We start from the raw sequence: 16,826 nt of genomic DNA, 5'->3' as shown, positions 1-16,826 counted from the left end.
AGAGTTTTTGTTTCACAAACATTTTTGTTTAAATCCGACTTTGCATGTCCAGTTGGTGGGGGGGAAAAAATCAACCATGTACAAGAGCTTGCTGAATGTTGATGCTTTTTTTTTTCTAAAGCATTTCGGTGACATTTAAACCAACATCCTCTACTGTCCCTACACTGGGTAGAGATCCCAAAGTTGGAATATAAAACTTGTATTGTGAAAAAAAAAAACACCAACAAAATGTTTACAATTCAAATGTTCATCTATGTCTTCATGCAATAGACAGACATGTTTAACATTTTGCTACGTACCATGAAAATGAACTAAAGTATAATGATGTAGTTGATTCTGTTGAGTGAATATAAAATGAGCAGTTAGATTTAAATATTGTATACAAAAGATAACATGAACTATTTCACTGTTTAACCTTAAAGAAAAGATCAGTTACTTGTTTAGTTGATTAACAAATGACTGAAGCTCCTTCTTCTGTAAGCCCATTTTTCAGTCTGTGTATATTACAGCAATGACACAGTGATTAAAGTGACTCAGACCCTGACAATGACTCAGTGGCTCTATTGTGTCAGAGTCCAAATGAGCCCTCCCTCCTCCAAAAAAGTAACAAGCAAAATACAATACAGAGACAATTAAACCCATTTTAATAAGAGTTGCACAAGTTTGAAAATCTAATTGTATGCATCATTGTAAAACATTAAAAATGATTGATTCATCAAAGGTGTGTGTAATAAAATGCTGCAAAATTCCTGCATGATGCCATATTTTTGATGAAGATGACTTCTTTCTAGTGTATCTAAGCAACAAAACATTCAAATCATTGTCCATTAAACGGGTAAAGCAATCATTTTTTTATTGATGTAAACTATTTGTTCACTTGGAGGTTTCTGTCACTCCATAAGTATTTTTGAAGTTTGTTACTGATGTGCAGTGAAACAAAGTCTGATGGGAATTGGTTTGTCTTGTCCACTTTTCTGCATGACTTCCTGAGCTTTGCATCATTGGTTTGGAAAGCTGTCGCTGTAGCCCCACCGTCGCATGATTAGCCTCTTTTGTTCAGAATGTCAGGCAAAAAAAACATAAGTTACAGGAGACGAGTTATTAGATTTATCAGAAAGATAAGTTTCTTATTTTTGAATTGTGCACATTTCTTATTAAATTAGTCCTATTGTTAATCATGTAATTCATGTGCTTGTCTTCTGTGTATGAATTCTTACTTGCTCAAAAGTGTATGAAAGTCTGAAACGTAATCCCATTTCTTCATTTCCAGCTAATTCAACAGCTTTTTCTAACTTGTGGACAAGCACAATGTAGTGCCTGTCTGAAGCATAGGTATTTAGAAGATGAACACGTTAACTCGAACACATTTTAATCTGTGTAATGACGGTCATATGCACAAAAGTTAAGTATCTTCAAAGTTGGTGGAAAAAAAATGCATTGAAATGACTTGAATCTAAACATGGTCCTTTAATGTAGGCAAGACTACATTAGAGGAAAAATTCTTTGCTAAAAACTTGCAGGAAATTTATTGTTGCATCACCTTTCATAATGACTTGTTTCGTTATTCTTATTTTTTTTTATATAGTGTTGTAATATCTTCCGTCAAAATAAAAAAATCTACTCTAATTAATGATTTATTCATTCATTACTATAGCTCTATATTAATTTAAATATTGAATGGTTTTAAAGCGGATTTAGATTTGAAATCAAAACTAAAATAAAAAATCTGTTTTGGATAAATAGCACAATAGTAACTGATTTTCAGTAAGTAACAATGGGAATATGATCCATGTTATTGCTGATGACGCTGAACATGGTTGTCCTCTTACCCTCCCTGCAGGGAAGCCATCAGCCTGGTGTGTGAAGCAGTTCCTGGGACCAAAGGAGCGCTGCGGAAAAGAAAGGTATGCCGACAAATGGAAACGCCGTCCAGATCCCCGAAGAATATACGCAAACTGCTCAGTAGTTTGAAGAGTAAAGGACATTGGATATTCATTTGCCCTTCTGTGGTTTATTTATAGCACCCCTCTGTATGTTTTGCCCCCACTCCTTTTTACCTTCCTGTATGTGAAATGAGGCAAAGAAGGGAGATGAAGACGAATGGCGCCATGTCTGCGTGGGCGTAGCTTCAGCCCACGATGTATTGCACAGTGCTTAGTGACTCATGTAGTTCACAATATCTGTGATCAGGAGGCTGAGCTGCAGTGTGTGTGAGTGGATTCTGTTTGTGGGCCTTAATGTGAAGCATTATTCTGCTCTCTAAAGCTTCCTCAAATGTCAGAAAAGGGAATATAACAAAAACAGAATGAGTACCATCTAATTTCTCTGAATGGAGGTTCTGATATTAGATGATGTTCCTGTGGATGTGTGACAAATGCGTGATCGTGACATAAAACGGAGTATCTTAAATAACTATGTCCTTTTTAATCTGCCCACTCTCTTTTAAAAACCTTCTTTTAAATGAGATGAATGTTATATTTGGCATCAGATTCAGACTGGAGATTTTTCGTTGTGGTGGTTTGAGTTTCTTAAAAGTTTAAGGTGGGGGGGTCAGAAATATTTAAGTTGAGGGGTTTTTTTTCTAGTTTGCATGAAACGATAAAATTTTTTCTTCCATCTCTGTATTTCTTCCCCTGCTCCATTTAGCCACCATCCAAAGCCCTGTCCAACATTTTAGGCAAGAGTAATCTCCAGTTTGCTGGCATGTCCATCAACCTGAACATCTCCACCAGTAGCCTCAACCTAATGACCCCTGACTGCAAACAGGTCAGTCTCCAACAATCCCCAATTATGTCCAAAATTAACTCATTATGGGTGAGTTAATTTTGGACTTTTAAACTTTATTTCACAATGATTTGTATGTGCACAAAATATTCAGTTTACAAATGAATTTGTTTTTTCTTCTGCCAGATCATTGCCAACCATCACATGCAGTCTATCTCCTTTGCATCAGGTGGAGATCCTGTAAGTATTTCCAGCATTAATTTTCAGTTTACCAACATAGATGTTTTAAAGAATCAATATCTGCGATTTAATCCAAATTACCTCACTCTGTCAAATACAACTTACCACATGATATTGACCCATTTCAATGTATTAGCAGTATTATATCAGTGAAATTTACCAAGTTATCATTTATTCTTGTAGGATACAACAGATTATGTTGCCTATGTAGCAAAGGACCCGGTCAACAGAAGAGGTGAGGATGCATTTCTGACATTCATAAAACGGTCTAATGTGAGCATGTTCTTTACTGCTGTAATCTGACGCTTCTCAGCATGTCACATCCTCGAATGCTCCGACGGGCTCGCTCAGGATGTTATCAGCACCATCGGCCAGGCGTTTGACCTTCGCTTCCAGCAGTACCTGCAGTGTCCCTCAAGCAAGATGTCCTCAGTCCATGACAGGTAAGAAGTTCAATATCAATGTTTGAATTGTTCTTATACAGGTCTGGAAAAATATGGCTATTTAGAAAAAAGAAAATGGATATTTGAAAGATTTTTTTTTTCCTAGTTTTTCTTAATTTTCTATTTTATAAATTTTTACAATGATTTAGATTTAATTGACCTGCTTTGTCTTTGATTTGATTTTAAAATTTCCCTTGTCAAATAGATGGATTAAATGGACAGACTTTTCACTACTTTCTAGATGCTGGACTATTTCAAATAAAACTTAAGCTGAACCTGTAATAAATAAAAGTTAAAAAGACAAGCAACTTACTAAGCATACTTTTATTTTTAGCATTTTTATAAATATAGTCTTTAAAGCAAAATATGTTCTGAAAAGCCTACATTTATGCTAGGATTCTTCAGTTATTTGGTAAATGCAATAGTTACAAATTTTGAACAAGATCTTCTGTAAGTTAGCCCCAATAAACATTGTTTTGTGATTTGAAAGGTGAAATTGGTGTCTTCAAAAGTAATAAAACACTGAAAATATTTTTAATAAGGTTGAAATAGAAATTGTAAGCTTCATATGAATTCAGTGTTAACATTACGGTGAATAAACTTTTCTTGAGGTGAAACCATAACTTTTAAGAAACATTTGTTTGTTCAATTTCAGCATTTAGGTTCTGCTTTACATATATATTTAATGGTTTTCCATGTTTAATGCTTTTTTTTTTTTTTTCCCAGAGTATTAAACATGGAGGAGTTGGCATGGACAGAGGAAGAAGAGGAGTCAACAGAACATCCTTATTATAACAACATCCCTGGCAAAATGCCACCCCAAGGAGGCTTTATTGATTCTCGACTGACGAATCAGAACGCAGCATGTGAAGGCGGCCAGGTAGAAGGTTGATAATATTCTAAAGCGCCATAAAACAATCGTGGACGGGTTTTGTCTTAAAAAAATAAATAAATCGGCACCTCATTTAAAAAATTTGCTGAGATGGCAGTCTTTTTGTCTTTATATGCTTTTGATGTGAGACTACAATGCCATTAAAAAGTAGTGTCTGTGTTTTTAGTTGACTTAAATGTTTCAGACTGTTACAGAATGTCATATCAGACAAAGATAACTTTGTTCTCAAGCTTAAGGTGACAAACTTTATCATTTTGGTGCAAAGCACAAATTACAGTTACAATGACGGTTCTTGATGCTGAAAAATGGCTCCATCAAAATGTTTGACTGTCAGAACAATCTTTCCCCCAAAATGTTGTTTTATGCGACATAAGGGGACACACACCTTCTAAAACATTCCAACATTTTGTCTTGGAATGTTTCCATGTGTCATTTTGTCCTGGTCAGTTCTCAACTTCCCAATAGAAAGGGCTATTCACATTTAATGCATAATTTAACAAGGGCAAATATACATACTTCCTCTCATTAAAAACATCATTTTAAATAAATTTTTCTGTATTTATCCAGGTTATTATTGATTATTAAAATGTATTCTGAAACCTTTAGGTGTGACAATGTCCTACGATTTGTATGTGTATTTGTTGAAAAATAAATTCACTGCTTGTGCGTTTGATCAGACTGGTCCGGGCTCGGTGGATCAGACGTACTACCAGGGACGGCATTGTGAAAACTGGGCTGATGAAAGGAAAGCCATCTTCCTGCAGCAGGGTAGGAACCACCAAACACTCCAGTACAGTAAGCACATCTTTACTCCTGGACCATGTTGTCACTTCAGCAGGTTGACTTTGGCTTTGTTTCTTTCAATATTCAGGATCTTTTGATATCAGCGGTTTCCCAGAGAATAAAGGTCAGACACCTAAAGCAGCGGAGATGCCCATGTACGTGAACACCCAGCAGATTGATGCCCAGGTGCTTGCAGCTCTCCAGGCTGAAGCAGAAAATGCTACAAAGGGCATAGTAGAGGCAGGCAAAGAGAGCCCCCAGAAGGACCTGTTTGACATGAGTAAGACTTGATTGATTTCTATTTAAAGTTTAGTTACCATTGGTTTTGCATAATAAAATTAGATGATTCTAACTTGGAATGCTTTGAAAAGACAAAATTTTTTTCGGCCCAATATTTTTGGAAGAGATTAGTTCAATTGTGTTGATTAAAATACAAAGACCTTACAAGTTAAAAGCTCTTGTCAAAGTTCTGTAGTTTGAGCTAGTTTTCTTGCAGCTGTTTTTTTTTTTTTTTTTTTTTTTTTTAATGCAGTCAAAAATTAAGCCCTACGTATAATTTAGTAACTTGTCGTTCCAAGTTACTGAATTTGTTGTGGTTTGAAGACCACAACAAATAACAGTGTTCAATATTGCCTGCCACAGTTTTGCTGATGGAATTAGACCTCTTGTCTTTATAGGTTCTGCATAGGACCATTGAGGTTTGGGCATTTTTTTGACCCATCAATGTTTCAGTGTTACTGGTGCATATTAGGTCTGAGGTTTGTCTGGGCCATTGCATCACTTTGTTTTACTACTTATTTGCCCTCTTGCATATTTAGCTCTCATGTCAGGTGTATAACTGAGTATTTGTCCAGAAACAATTGCTGGTAAGTCATTTGTAGTTTTATGTATGGTATGAGAACTGTCATCAGTAGCTGGTAAACCCAATTAAAGCCAAAATCATCATGTGTAAAGTTTTTTGCTTTATAAAACTGTGCTATTATACATGTATTGGTACTACTGTTTTAAGATGAACAGAAAACCCTTGAAATAAATGCTTTTGACATTTAAATAGAATACTTATGTTAAAATTACTCTAAAATTGATTAAGCAAGATTTTTATTTTATCTTGTAAACTTTTATGAGAATTTAGGCATCTATAACTAGCTTTTTTCCTGGTCTTATATGATATGATGGAGGTCCATTTCTCTTGCCCACACTTCAAAATGAAAGACATGTTAAGATGACATTCAGGATGGTAGATGTACATGATTCTTTAAACCCGTTTCTCTTCCAAAGGCCCTGGAAACTTTCATATAGTACATAGACAGTCTGATGCATCAGGGCATTTAAATAAAATCTTGTGTTAATCTACTAGTAAAATGAAAATGCAGCCCCTTCAGCAGGATTTTGTAAAAAAGTTGGATTTAAAAAAAAATAATGCTTGTCTCAATGTGGGACTTGACTACCTCAGTGAACATACTTGAATAAAAAGTTAAATCGTGATAAATTGTTATGCTACTGTAATAAAAGGTACATTTATTTTAAGGATTTTTAAACATCTTTACCAGGGGTGCCATTAAATGCAGAGGTTGCTGTAATTAAAATAATTACAGCAGTTCACAGCTTTACCTCTTTATGCAAGTCTTATTTAATTACATCATGTCAGCAAAAAGATAAGAAGATAACAGTGTTAATGTTTTATGGCTTTATTCTTTCCTCCTTTTAACCCCCAATTTGACTTGACTACTGATTTTATATAGTCATATGAAAAAGTATTTGTTCCCATACTGATTTCTTCTGTTTTTGCTCTTTTATCACTAATCAGATTTCAACAAAAGGCTCAAATAATCTGAGCAAACTGTAAAACCAAAATATAAACCACTCAAACCACTGTGACCTTATGTGAAAGATATAATTACCCCCCTTGTAAAATCATGAGTGAACTTTGAACACTTTTTGGGAAGTTAAATTAAATTTCAGTCAACACGGTGGAAACTGCAAACTGTTCTGACGACAAATGGTTACAAGCCATTTCTCAGACTTTGGGACTCCAGTAAACTGCACTGAGAGCCATTATCTACTAATGGATGTACATGGAACAGTGCTGAACCTTCCTAGATTGGTCTGCCAACTTCCCGTAAATGACGCAATGCGGAAATATTTTTACAATCTTCTGAACTTCAATTTTCTGTCGTGACTCTAACTTTTCTCTCATGCACTAGAGCCCTTTGAGGAAGCCATTCAGTCCCAGTCCCAGCCACTGGCCCCAGGGCAGTCCCAGACTCAAGTGTCCAACCTTCAGAAGGCAGCTTCTGTTGACAACTCCAGCCCTCTCCTTGTCCGATCTTTGGCTTTCCGCGCGCAAGAGGAGCTGGAAGGCCAGACATGGTACCATGGCAAAATGAGCCGGCGTGATGCTGAGAAACTGCTTAAGAGCGATGGGGACTTCCTTGTCCGCACGAGCACTACCAACCCAGGGTCCTACGTTCTGACTGGTATGCACAATGGACTCTCCAAACATTTACTGCTTGTGGACCCCGAAGGCACGGTAAGAACAAGCTATAAAAGCTGGTTTTGGAGCGTGAAACCAAAACTGATTCTTAACACCTGTGTTCTTCTTTTTCAAAGGTGCGGACAAAAGATCATATATTTGACAGCATTAGCCACCTTATTGGCCATCACCGTGACAACAATTTGCCAATTGTCTCAGCTGGGAGTGAACTCTGTCTCCATCAGCCTGTTGAAAGGAAATTGTGATATTTGAAATGCCTGATGGGAAGCAGAGGGCCTTTAGATGCGCTCTCCTCCTGGAACTGGAAGATGCCTGCAAAAGGCTCAATGTGCTCAACACTGACCTGCTTTACTGGAGTCACTGGAGTACTCGAGATTTGTTAAGGATTAAGGAAAACTATTTATAGAATTGCTATTTTGTTGTGATGACTGAAATGCTATATTTTTGAGAAGAAAAATCAGTGCATTTGGACTTGATACTTTGATTTGGTGTTTAAAGAAACAATAAAGCGACAAATTGTTCTTGTAGTTTAGACGCAGTGCAAATAAAACCTCAAAGAGGCAAGAAGAATATTTTAAAAATAAACTCTAAACTAAGTTTTGTCTGTCAAGCACAACCATATTTCTACTGAACATGTTGACTCGGTGGTTGAAGAATCAGAAAAGGCTCTTTTAAATAAATTCAAATAAAAAAATAAAAATGCCCTGAAACTGACCATTAGTGTGACGGCTTGATTTATTAGTCTCCATATGAAAGCTACTTTTGTTGGAGATTGAAGCCGAATGTGTTGTCACAGTGTCGGGGAGCAAACGGACACCTTTTCATACTGCAGTCAATGGCTTTAGAGATCAGCCTTTTTTTAAATATAATTATAAAGTATTTCCTTGTGTCACTGCAGCCGCATGACTTCAAATCAATTGTTCTCGTGGCCGTGTTCGTAGACCTTGAATTCCCCTTCATTTGAAAGGAGGTGCTTGTGTATGCCGACACTGTTTAAAAAAAAAAAAAAAAAAATCTGCTTTTTCAACCAGTGGTTTGTTTTGAATTGGTTTTCTCTGACTTTTAGGTGTTGTCGGTGATTAGTTTTTGGTGCTTGATACAGTTTAATATCCTCACATTTTAAATGAACACACTCGGCTCTTTGGGTGAACTTTTTAAAAAGGGTTTCTGTTTTTTTTTGTTTTTTTTTTGAATGATTACACATGAATAGCACAATCGGAGCTCTGTTTCAGTCGTACTAGATGAGTGCTCACTGTTTCAAGGTGTCATTAATGGAAATGTTGCTTTCACATCAACTAAAGCTAGAACAGATTATTCACTTGCACTTATTGAAAATACAACTGCATAGATTCAATGTGTTAATCATGACTAGGCATGGGCTGGTCAGTGTTAAGTCCATACATGGCCCTTATTTGGACCTATATATTTAGGTTTAGCTCACACAAAACTGCTAGTTGGTTCTAAAGGTGGTCTAAGCTTTCAATAAAAAAGAAAATAAAAATCCACAAAGTCTGTAGCTTGTGCTAAAATGCCACAAGCAAATTTAAAGACTGCTTGGTTTTGTTTTAGTATGAATGAATTTGATTTTTACCAAATGAGAGATTATGGTAAAAATGTCTTCCCAAATATTCTGTTTTTCAGATGGAGTAGAGGTAAAAACCATATACATGTACTTCAGTTGCAGATGGTGTTTTTACATTCGAGCAGTAGAGGGAGTACATTGACAAAACCTTTTTTTTTTGTTTAGATCACCAGAAATAAAGTTCAGCTCCCTTTTAATGAAGCGTTAGGATCCTAATTTCCAACCAGAACTGCGGCACTCTCCTACAGAGGTAGCCCCTCCATTGCTGATTAAACGGAGATTACGCTGTGTTGGCAGAATATCTGAGGCATTTGATGAATTCATTTTTTGTTTCGAGGAAAAATATAATCAGTAATTACTTAGAAATGATGGTAAAACCACAGCTGGTAAACCAGAAAAGTCTTGTAAACTCATAGCTCATTTGGTAAAGATCTAGATTCCCCAAATTCAATAAGTTCATTCCACTGCTCTTTTTTTAGTCTTAGTAAAACAGGACTACACTTCTAGTAAACATATAAAAATACACAGAAAAATAGACGAACAATGGTAAGGTGTGTTAAAATACAGGGACATACAGTACTATGCTTCAATTTCTTTTACCTTTAAACTGAACGCAAGAATTATTCTGTCTGTTGCTAAAATACGCTTTAATATCTATGTATGATTAAAAATGTAGAGAAAACATCACTAATGTCAGTAGTTGTTCAGGCAATTATTCCCCAGAATATTATGTTTTTGCCATGTTTTATTTTGCCATAATAATGGGTTCAATTAATCAAACTTTGTAAAGGTAGCCAGCTTTCAGTCGGATATGTTGCTTGTTGCTTCCCGATCGTTTCTGAAAACTGCTGGAGAAACTGAAGTTATGCCTCCACTTTCTCTGGTAATGCGAGCCAGCCTATGCCTACCCATATATACACTTCAGCCACTAGGTGCCATAATGGTACCTTTTGAGTATTTGTTCATTTTCAGAGTCGTTCCATTTCAGAGTCAATGCCATCTGTAAACAATTGATCTTATAAACAGTTCAGTGTTGAGTCTTACTATTTCATGAAGAAAGAAACCCAAATTTTGATGGGGTTAGTGGAAATGATCTGCAGCTGCTCTGGAAACTGCCTGTTTTTTTTTCTTCTCTTTTTCTTTTCAAATGGCTTCATTCTTACTGTTGTCAGGACTGATGGATACCAAATGAATGGGGCATTGTATTTGAAATGCACTCGACCACTTGAGTTGTACCAAAACAAGTACGTGTTCAATGAGTTTGACAAGACAGATGCAATGTAATATAATGTGCCTGTGTTTTGCTGCAAGAAGGTGTGTATAGTACAGGAACCACACAGCAACCTGTTTGGTCATGGACCTTTGGCATACTATAAAACACTTTTACTTCTTTACATCTCTTACTTCTGCAATGTTTGTGACTAAATTTTCCAGAAAACTTGAGAACTTGCAAAAGGAAACGATACTAAATTTTCTAAAAAAAATAAAACAAAACAAAACAAAAAAAAACAAACAAGCAAATTGGACAACATTTTGAAGAAAGTGAAAACGGCTTCATACTTGAATGTAACAGACTGAACCTTATTAGCTCTGCAATGTAAAGAATCTACTCGACTAAAAAAAAAATGCTTGGACACTGATGGCGTCTTTCCAGATTTCTCTTGACTGAAATGTGCCTTTAATTTGTACAAATGGTGTTTTCTTTTCTCTCCCTTCAGTGTGCAATAGCTGATCTTCAATGGGGCATGCCTGTTCACTGGAGGTTGTTTTTGCCCTGCTGCGTGTTGCTGCTTGAGACTAGTGTTCTCACTTTCTCTTGGTCTCTTTCCCTCACTATTAATATGTATTATAAATGTCATTCTTTCTGGGTTATACATTAATGACAGAGGGAGTCACAGAAAAACACTATTTCGGGACAGCTATATTTAAAAGTACGAAATAAAAACGAGTCCAAATGATGTTTACAGATGTTTAATCTTTTAGTTGTATGGGTTTGTCATTATTCTGTATGACTGTTTGGCAATAAAATTGTGAATGTGTATAATCTCTCTTGTGTTTCCTACGACTAAGATTCTTTTCCTTTGGTGTCAGATGCAGCTTTTGGCATTTTTTAAAACACATTTTCCCTAAGTAGCAGATGTGCTTTCATATAAAAACCATATCTGGCTCCTTTAGATAAGCTCATGCTGTTGAAGCATTTGTTGGTAACCAAAGAAATGCAGCAAATGCCACAAACAGGTGCCAGAAAATTCCCATCTGAATTTAATGGCCAAAGTGTAGGGTTGACCTCAGCCGGTCCAGTAAACCAGTCGGCCTTGAAAAGGCTTGGGCAGTGCTGGCACAACCACCAAGAGAAGGAAAAAGAGCTTGTTCCTAATTCTGGTTAACTTGCACCCTTTTTTCAGTCTTCTCCGTGGTCCTGATGCCCCTTCTGAGGGTACTCTTGTTCCAGACATCTGTGAGACCTCACTGGGGTGTGTGTGTGTCTCCAAACCCCTCTGTTCATTCTGGTTTTGGTTTGTTCTGGCTGATCCATGATTTCTTCCAGCTTTGCCGAGGCTCCAGGAACTGTCTGTTCCCACTGACGTCCACAAAAAGTCTTCGTCTTGTCACGAACGCCACAAACCAGAGCCAGAAAGGCCCGTCTCATCTCGCAACTGACCAGAGTGTAGATGACCTGTTCTCTGGAAATGCACTGTTAATAATAATGGTCTTTCTTTATATTCTAAATATCTGCCTGCAATTTTAATGATCCCATTTGAACGTATTTGGTTTCTTTCAGGACTTGACAAGAAGGCAAAACCAGCACAGTTAGTACATTCAGTAACTGTGCTGGTCTCAATTACAGATGCTTAAGTTGTGTAAACATTAGTCACCAAAGTGAAACTTCTGTGCTGGAGCAACTGCATAGTCCAATCTTCATATCGGATTTGCTTCGTGTTAAACTGACTTCATCTCTCAAGCATCTTTCCACATTTTGTTTGATTTCTGCAACTCTTCTGTCAGTTTTTCCCATCACTCTAAACATCCTCCTGAACATCCTCTCTATTCATTCCAGTGTCCGTCTCCTGGCCCCTCTGCTGGTTCTGGTTGTTCTGACTGCTCCATGATTTGCTCCTGCTCCGACTCGGCTCAAGAGACTGCCTGTTCCCACTCCCATTCACCGACGCCTTCATCTTGTAGCAAACGCCACAAACCAGAGCCAGGAAGGCCCGTCTCATCTCGCGACTGGCCAGAGTGTAGATGACCGGGTTCATGGCCGAGTTGAGCACAGCCAGTGCTATAAACCAGTCAGCCTTGTAGAGGACTGGGAAGCGCTGCTCAGACGCCACATCCACCAGGAGCAGGATGAAGAGGGGTGTCCAGCAGGCGATGAAGACTCCGACTACAATGATGACGGTGCGTAGCAGGGACATAGCGTGCTCAGAGTTGCTGTGTTTACTCACCTTTTGGCTGCTGGATTTTACAAGGATGTAGATGCGAGCATAAAGGACTGACATGGCTAAAAGCAGGGTTATGAAAACTGTGATGCAGAAAGCTACGTATTTCTTGCTGTACAGAGGCAGGACTGTGGAACAGTCATGGAGGTTGTCCATGCAGTTCCAACCTAAGATGGGTAAAGCTCCCAGGATCACAGCAATCAGCCAGCAGGTCCCTATGAGCAGAAACACTCTGTAGTTCTTGTTGGCATCATAAGGTCTCATTTTGATCATAGTCAGATGTCTCTCTATGGCGATGGCCAAGAGACTGAAGATGGAGGCACTGAGTGCTACAAATGTGCTGCCCTCTCTAATAAACCACAGACTCGGTGAGAGATCAAACGTCTTATTCCCAGAGAGGAGCAAGTTGACCATGTAGGAGACTCCAGCCAGCAGGTCACACAGTGCCAAGTTCCCAATGAAGAAGTACATCCGGTTGTGGAACCTGTGGTTCCTCCATATGGCCACCAGGACGGTGAGGTTCTCCAGAACGATGAAGCAGCAAATGATGAGGAAGATGATGACTTGAAAGTCCACATGATTCATCTGCTGGTTTCCCATCCTCCCAGTGTGGTTGTAGTGAAGGAGTATTATGTTCATCTTCAGAATACCAGTTGCTGATTGTAGAGGTCAGAGTTCAGCCGTATCCCAAAAGTCCACCAACACCTGCAACAGAGGAAAATATTACTGCATGAATTTATAAGTAGGTAGCCATATTCAGTAAATTACAGTGGGCACTCTAAGTTAGTTTGTCAGAGCAAGCATATCTTTTGAAAACAATAACCCCACAGTGAAGCTAATTAGCTTCATAACCTCTTTTACTATGAATACAACCAAATAAAAGTTTGAACGTTAAAAATGTCAGTCTCATACTGAGTTTGCTGTTAGAAGTGCTTTGATTGTAAACATGTGAAGCGGATGACTGCAATGGGCCGACTGCATTGAGTCTGACTGATAAACTCGGTAAATAATCTTACCTCTGAGCTAGGTCGTAGAGTAAAATAAATTTAAGCCAACTAAAGCCTTCTACAACTGACATATCAGAATAGACATGCAACCAATTTTCTAATTTTGCATATTTACAAATTAAATATGATTTAATTTTATTTCCATTCAAATTCAAAAATACCTTATCAATCCCAAACGTAATTTAAATGTTGTAGCTCATTAATTCAGATTCTTCAAAGAGTTATTGAAGATGGAGCCTGTATGCTGACTATTCAGCTTACCGTTGTTCCGTCCCTCTGTATCAAGAGTTGATGTCTTCCTCTGTATCGTGCTGGTGAGAATCTGACGAAAATAAAAGCCAGAAGTTCAAACTTCTTCTAAATGCTTGTGAGCCAGTCAACCTGAAACAAGACTGATCATTGTGTTGCAATTTCCCCTTAAATTCTGAAAGGTCATCTTTTCCGGATAAAATAAGCCATCACTAACATTACACTGCTCACTCACAAACACTCACTTCAAGCAGACGATGAAACAATAAAACAAATACCCCTGAAACTCAAGTGTTTAGGTATTAAAATTGACCAGTGAAAAAGATTCAGATTCTACTTTCAATCTTCAGGTCACATGCAGCGCAGTGTCGTCAAAAGTTAATAAAAAGTTGTCCTCCTTTTAAAGAGGAACAATGCTAAATAAATGCATTTCTATTTACCACTCCTCAACTAAATTATGCAATAAATGTGTATTCTCCTTAAATTACAGTACACTAGGAAAATATAAGAATTAAACATATATTTGGATGACTGGTGGATTTTTTATTTTTATTAACTAATGAGGAGACAGTAATATTTGTGGCAAAATTAAATATTTCCCCTATTTATTTAGGTTTGCATAAAAGTATTGAAATGCAAATGGAAGATAAAATTAGCCAGGACAGCAGTACCTTTGCAATTAATCATGACTTTATGTGGCTTTATTAAATAAAAACATTTTTTTTTTAAAAAAAACACTAAATTGTTTGTGATGGTAATGTGATCAATTTGAAAAAAATAAATAAATAAAAAAAGTTTCAGGGGCATGAATGCTTTTCATCGGAACTTTACACCATTAGACATATGGCAATTTGCAACAATTTTAGAGGTAATTCTACACATTTTCTTCTGCTTTTCCTGGTTAAAATCTTGTTTTCTGCAAATTACATGCAACAGACAACATAAGCAGAACAAATTGCAAAACATAGTAATCAGCTGTGCTTCACTATATAAGTCTGAACATAGTTTCACCATGCGATCTGGTAATTGAAGATGGGATAAAAGGTACTTACAGAAATGTGTTTTTCATGTCCTTTGTGCTTCATGAAGAAATCTTTGTAATTGTTTGTTCACACACTCATAAAGGAAGTGATTTATAAATATTTCACACTAAAGTCACCCACATCCTCCCTCCCTCTATCTCGAGAGTTGTTGCCGTCCTCTGTATTATGATGGCTGGAGTCTCATGAAAACAAAAGCCAGTTGTTCAAACAGAGTCAAGTCTCCATCTACTTTGTGTCCATAAACTGCTAGGTTATTTCAAATCAGGCATGATGACTTCATGTAAAATTGTATTTGACAGAACATTTTATGAAAAAACATTGTGGAGGAAGTGCAGGTTTACAGATATAGGAAATGCAAGTTCAGAGAGGAACAGAGAAGTTTTCTAAACTCATTTTCCATCTGTCATTATGTTTGCCCATTTTTGGAGACAATGTTACGTGGACCTAATTCTCATTTGCACGAAAATACTTTAAACCACTACAGCCTGTAGTCCCATACATGCAACAAAAGAACTTCCTCTATTTGCTGGAGGGCCAGTCATTTTTGAAATGTAGTGCAGTCAACCTGTTGTAATTTCCTCTTAAATTCTTGAGAAGTCATCTTTACCAGAAAAAACTGTGGTTTTTCTGCATGGAGTTTGGATCTTCTCTCCATCCATCTGTGGGTCCACTTCTGCTTACCCTGGTTTCCACTCAAAATCATTCAGCAAAAATGTCTAAAGATAGAATCTTTTTTTTTTTTTTTTTTTTTTTACAAATATGTTTTAAAAACCCTAACGACAAAAGATATAAAATTTTTGTAAATATGAGAACACATCTTTAACCCAAACATAAGAGTAATTTCACCGTAACATGATGTCTTGCATACTTGAGGTTGTATTAATTGTGGTTGACTCACTTGGTGTGTTTTTTTGCAAATCATGCATCTGAGTAGATGCATTAATGCACTGTATTCCTTTCATGGTTTTCTCATGAAAGGAATACAATGACCACAACTCTTCTTTTTTGTTCTATCTTTAAAATAGAACTCAGTGTTTTAGTGAAATGTGGCTATAAAATCTATAACACACAAACTTCAGCATGAACTCTCATTTTTGCAGAAGAAATATATAAAGGGGTTAGCCTTGATGCATTACAAACAATTTAAAGTATTCAGGTGTCTACTGTTTGTGAACAAAAATTTCAACTTTGAATGCAAATTAGTGTTATTTTTATCCTGTTGTACATAGAAACGACAAAAAAATAACATAATTTAAAATATGTAAGAGCTTCAGTTTAGTCAAAGTAAGTGGAACTTTGCACACAAGGTGGCAAAAAGAATGTTTTTTATTTACTTTTTTTATTTTGCTTTAATTTGGATTTGCAGAATATATAAATATTTTCAATAATGTTTTCACATTTTAAATATATTGGTTTGTATGGTTCTATCATCATTATTCTAAAGGGCTTTTGGCAGTAAAACAGTGAATGTGTATACGTTTTTTGTTAATGTCAGTGCCGCCTGCTCTGATTGCAACTTTCTCATCCTTGTTCAATTTCAAACTTAGCACGTGTCTTGTTCTCACAAAAGTCCTATAAAAATCAACAGAAAAACAATCGGCACAGGTGAATCACACAATGTAATAAATATTTTTTTAATCTGAGTAAACAATACAGTAAATACAAATAAACATGCTGTAAGAAAACCAAGGAGCTAAATCTTCACAATTATCCTTTTTCAGCCCAATAGCAAAAAAGTTATGTCTGTACACTAATGTCTTGTTTAAGTCTGTCCTTTTTTTCGATTATTTCTTCAAGGCGACAGTAAATTTGAAAACAATGTACAAAATTCAGGTCTTAAAATAATATTTTATAATTAATACCTAGTCACGATATTATTATTTCAATGATTATTGAGAATAGGGACAAAACAGGTCCTACGGATAAAGC

General features: G+C 36.6%; 2 protein-coding genes across 2 annotated transcripts in view; one reads left to right on the top strand and one right to left on the bottom strand.

Annotated features, from left to right (window-relative positions):
- Positions 1-8,290, top strand: part of shc3 (SHC (Src homology 2 domain containing) transforming protein 3) — a 38,418-nt gene extending 30,128 nt beyond the window's left edge. The window contains exons 5-14 of the mRNA XM_016674744.1: positions 1,841-1,904; positions 2,647-2,766; positions 2,911-2,964; positions 3,148-3,199; positions 3,278-3,407; positions 4,134-4,287; positions 4,977-5,067; positions 5,171-5,362; positions 7,287-7,612; positions 7,693-8,290. Of these exons, the coding sequence (XP_016530230.1) occupies positions 1,841-1,904; positions 2,647-2,766; positions 2,911-2,964; positions 3,148-3,199; positions 3,278-3,407; positions 4,134-4,287; positions 4,977-5,067; positions 5,171-5,362; positions 7,287-7,612; positions 7,693-7,821 (1,312 nt within the window). The 3' untranslated portion in view covers positions 7,822-8,290. The remainder of the gene's footprint in view (positions 1-1,840; positions 1,905-2,646; positions 2,767-2,910; positions 2,965-3,147; positions 3,200-3,277; positions 3,408-4,133; positions 4,288-4,976; positions 5,068-5,170; positions 5,363-7,286; positions 7,613-7,692) is intronic.
- Positions 8,291-10,298: 2,008 nt separating this feature from the next.
- s1pr3b (sphingosine-1-phosphate receptor 3b) lies at positions 10,299-13,936 on the bottom strand. The gene is made up of 2 exons (XM_007558934.2): positions 13,867-13,936; positions 10,299-13,303 (listed from the first exon to the last, which is right to left on the bottom strand). The coding sequence occupies exon 2, from the start codon at positions 13,235-13,237 to the stop codon at positions 12,179-12,181; it is 1,059 nt and encodes a 352-aa protein (XP_007558996.1). The 5' UTR covers positions 13,238-13,303; positions 13,867-13,936; the 3' UTR covers positions 10,299-12,178.
- Between the last annotated feature and the right edge of the window lie 2,890 nt (positions 13,937-16,826).

The sequence above is a fragment of the Poecilia formosa genome, unplaced genomic scaffold (genome assembly GCF_000485575.1).
Source record: "Poecilia formosa unplaced genomic scaffold, Poecilia_formosa-5.1.2 Scaffold100, whole genome shotgun sequence".
Classification (NCBI taxonomy): Eukaryota; Metazoa; Chordata; class Actinopteri; order Cyprinodontiformes; family Poeciliidae; genus Poecilia; species Poecilia formosa.
This window is presented reverse-complemented; position numbering and strand designations above follow the sequence as displayed.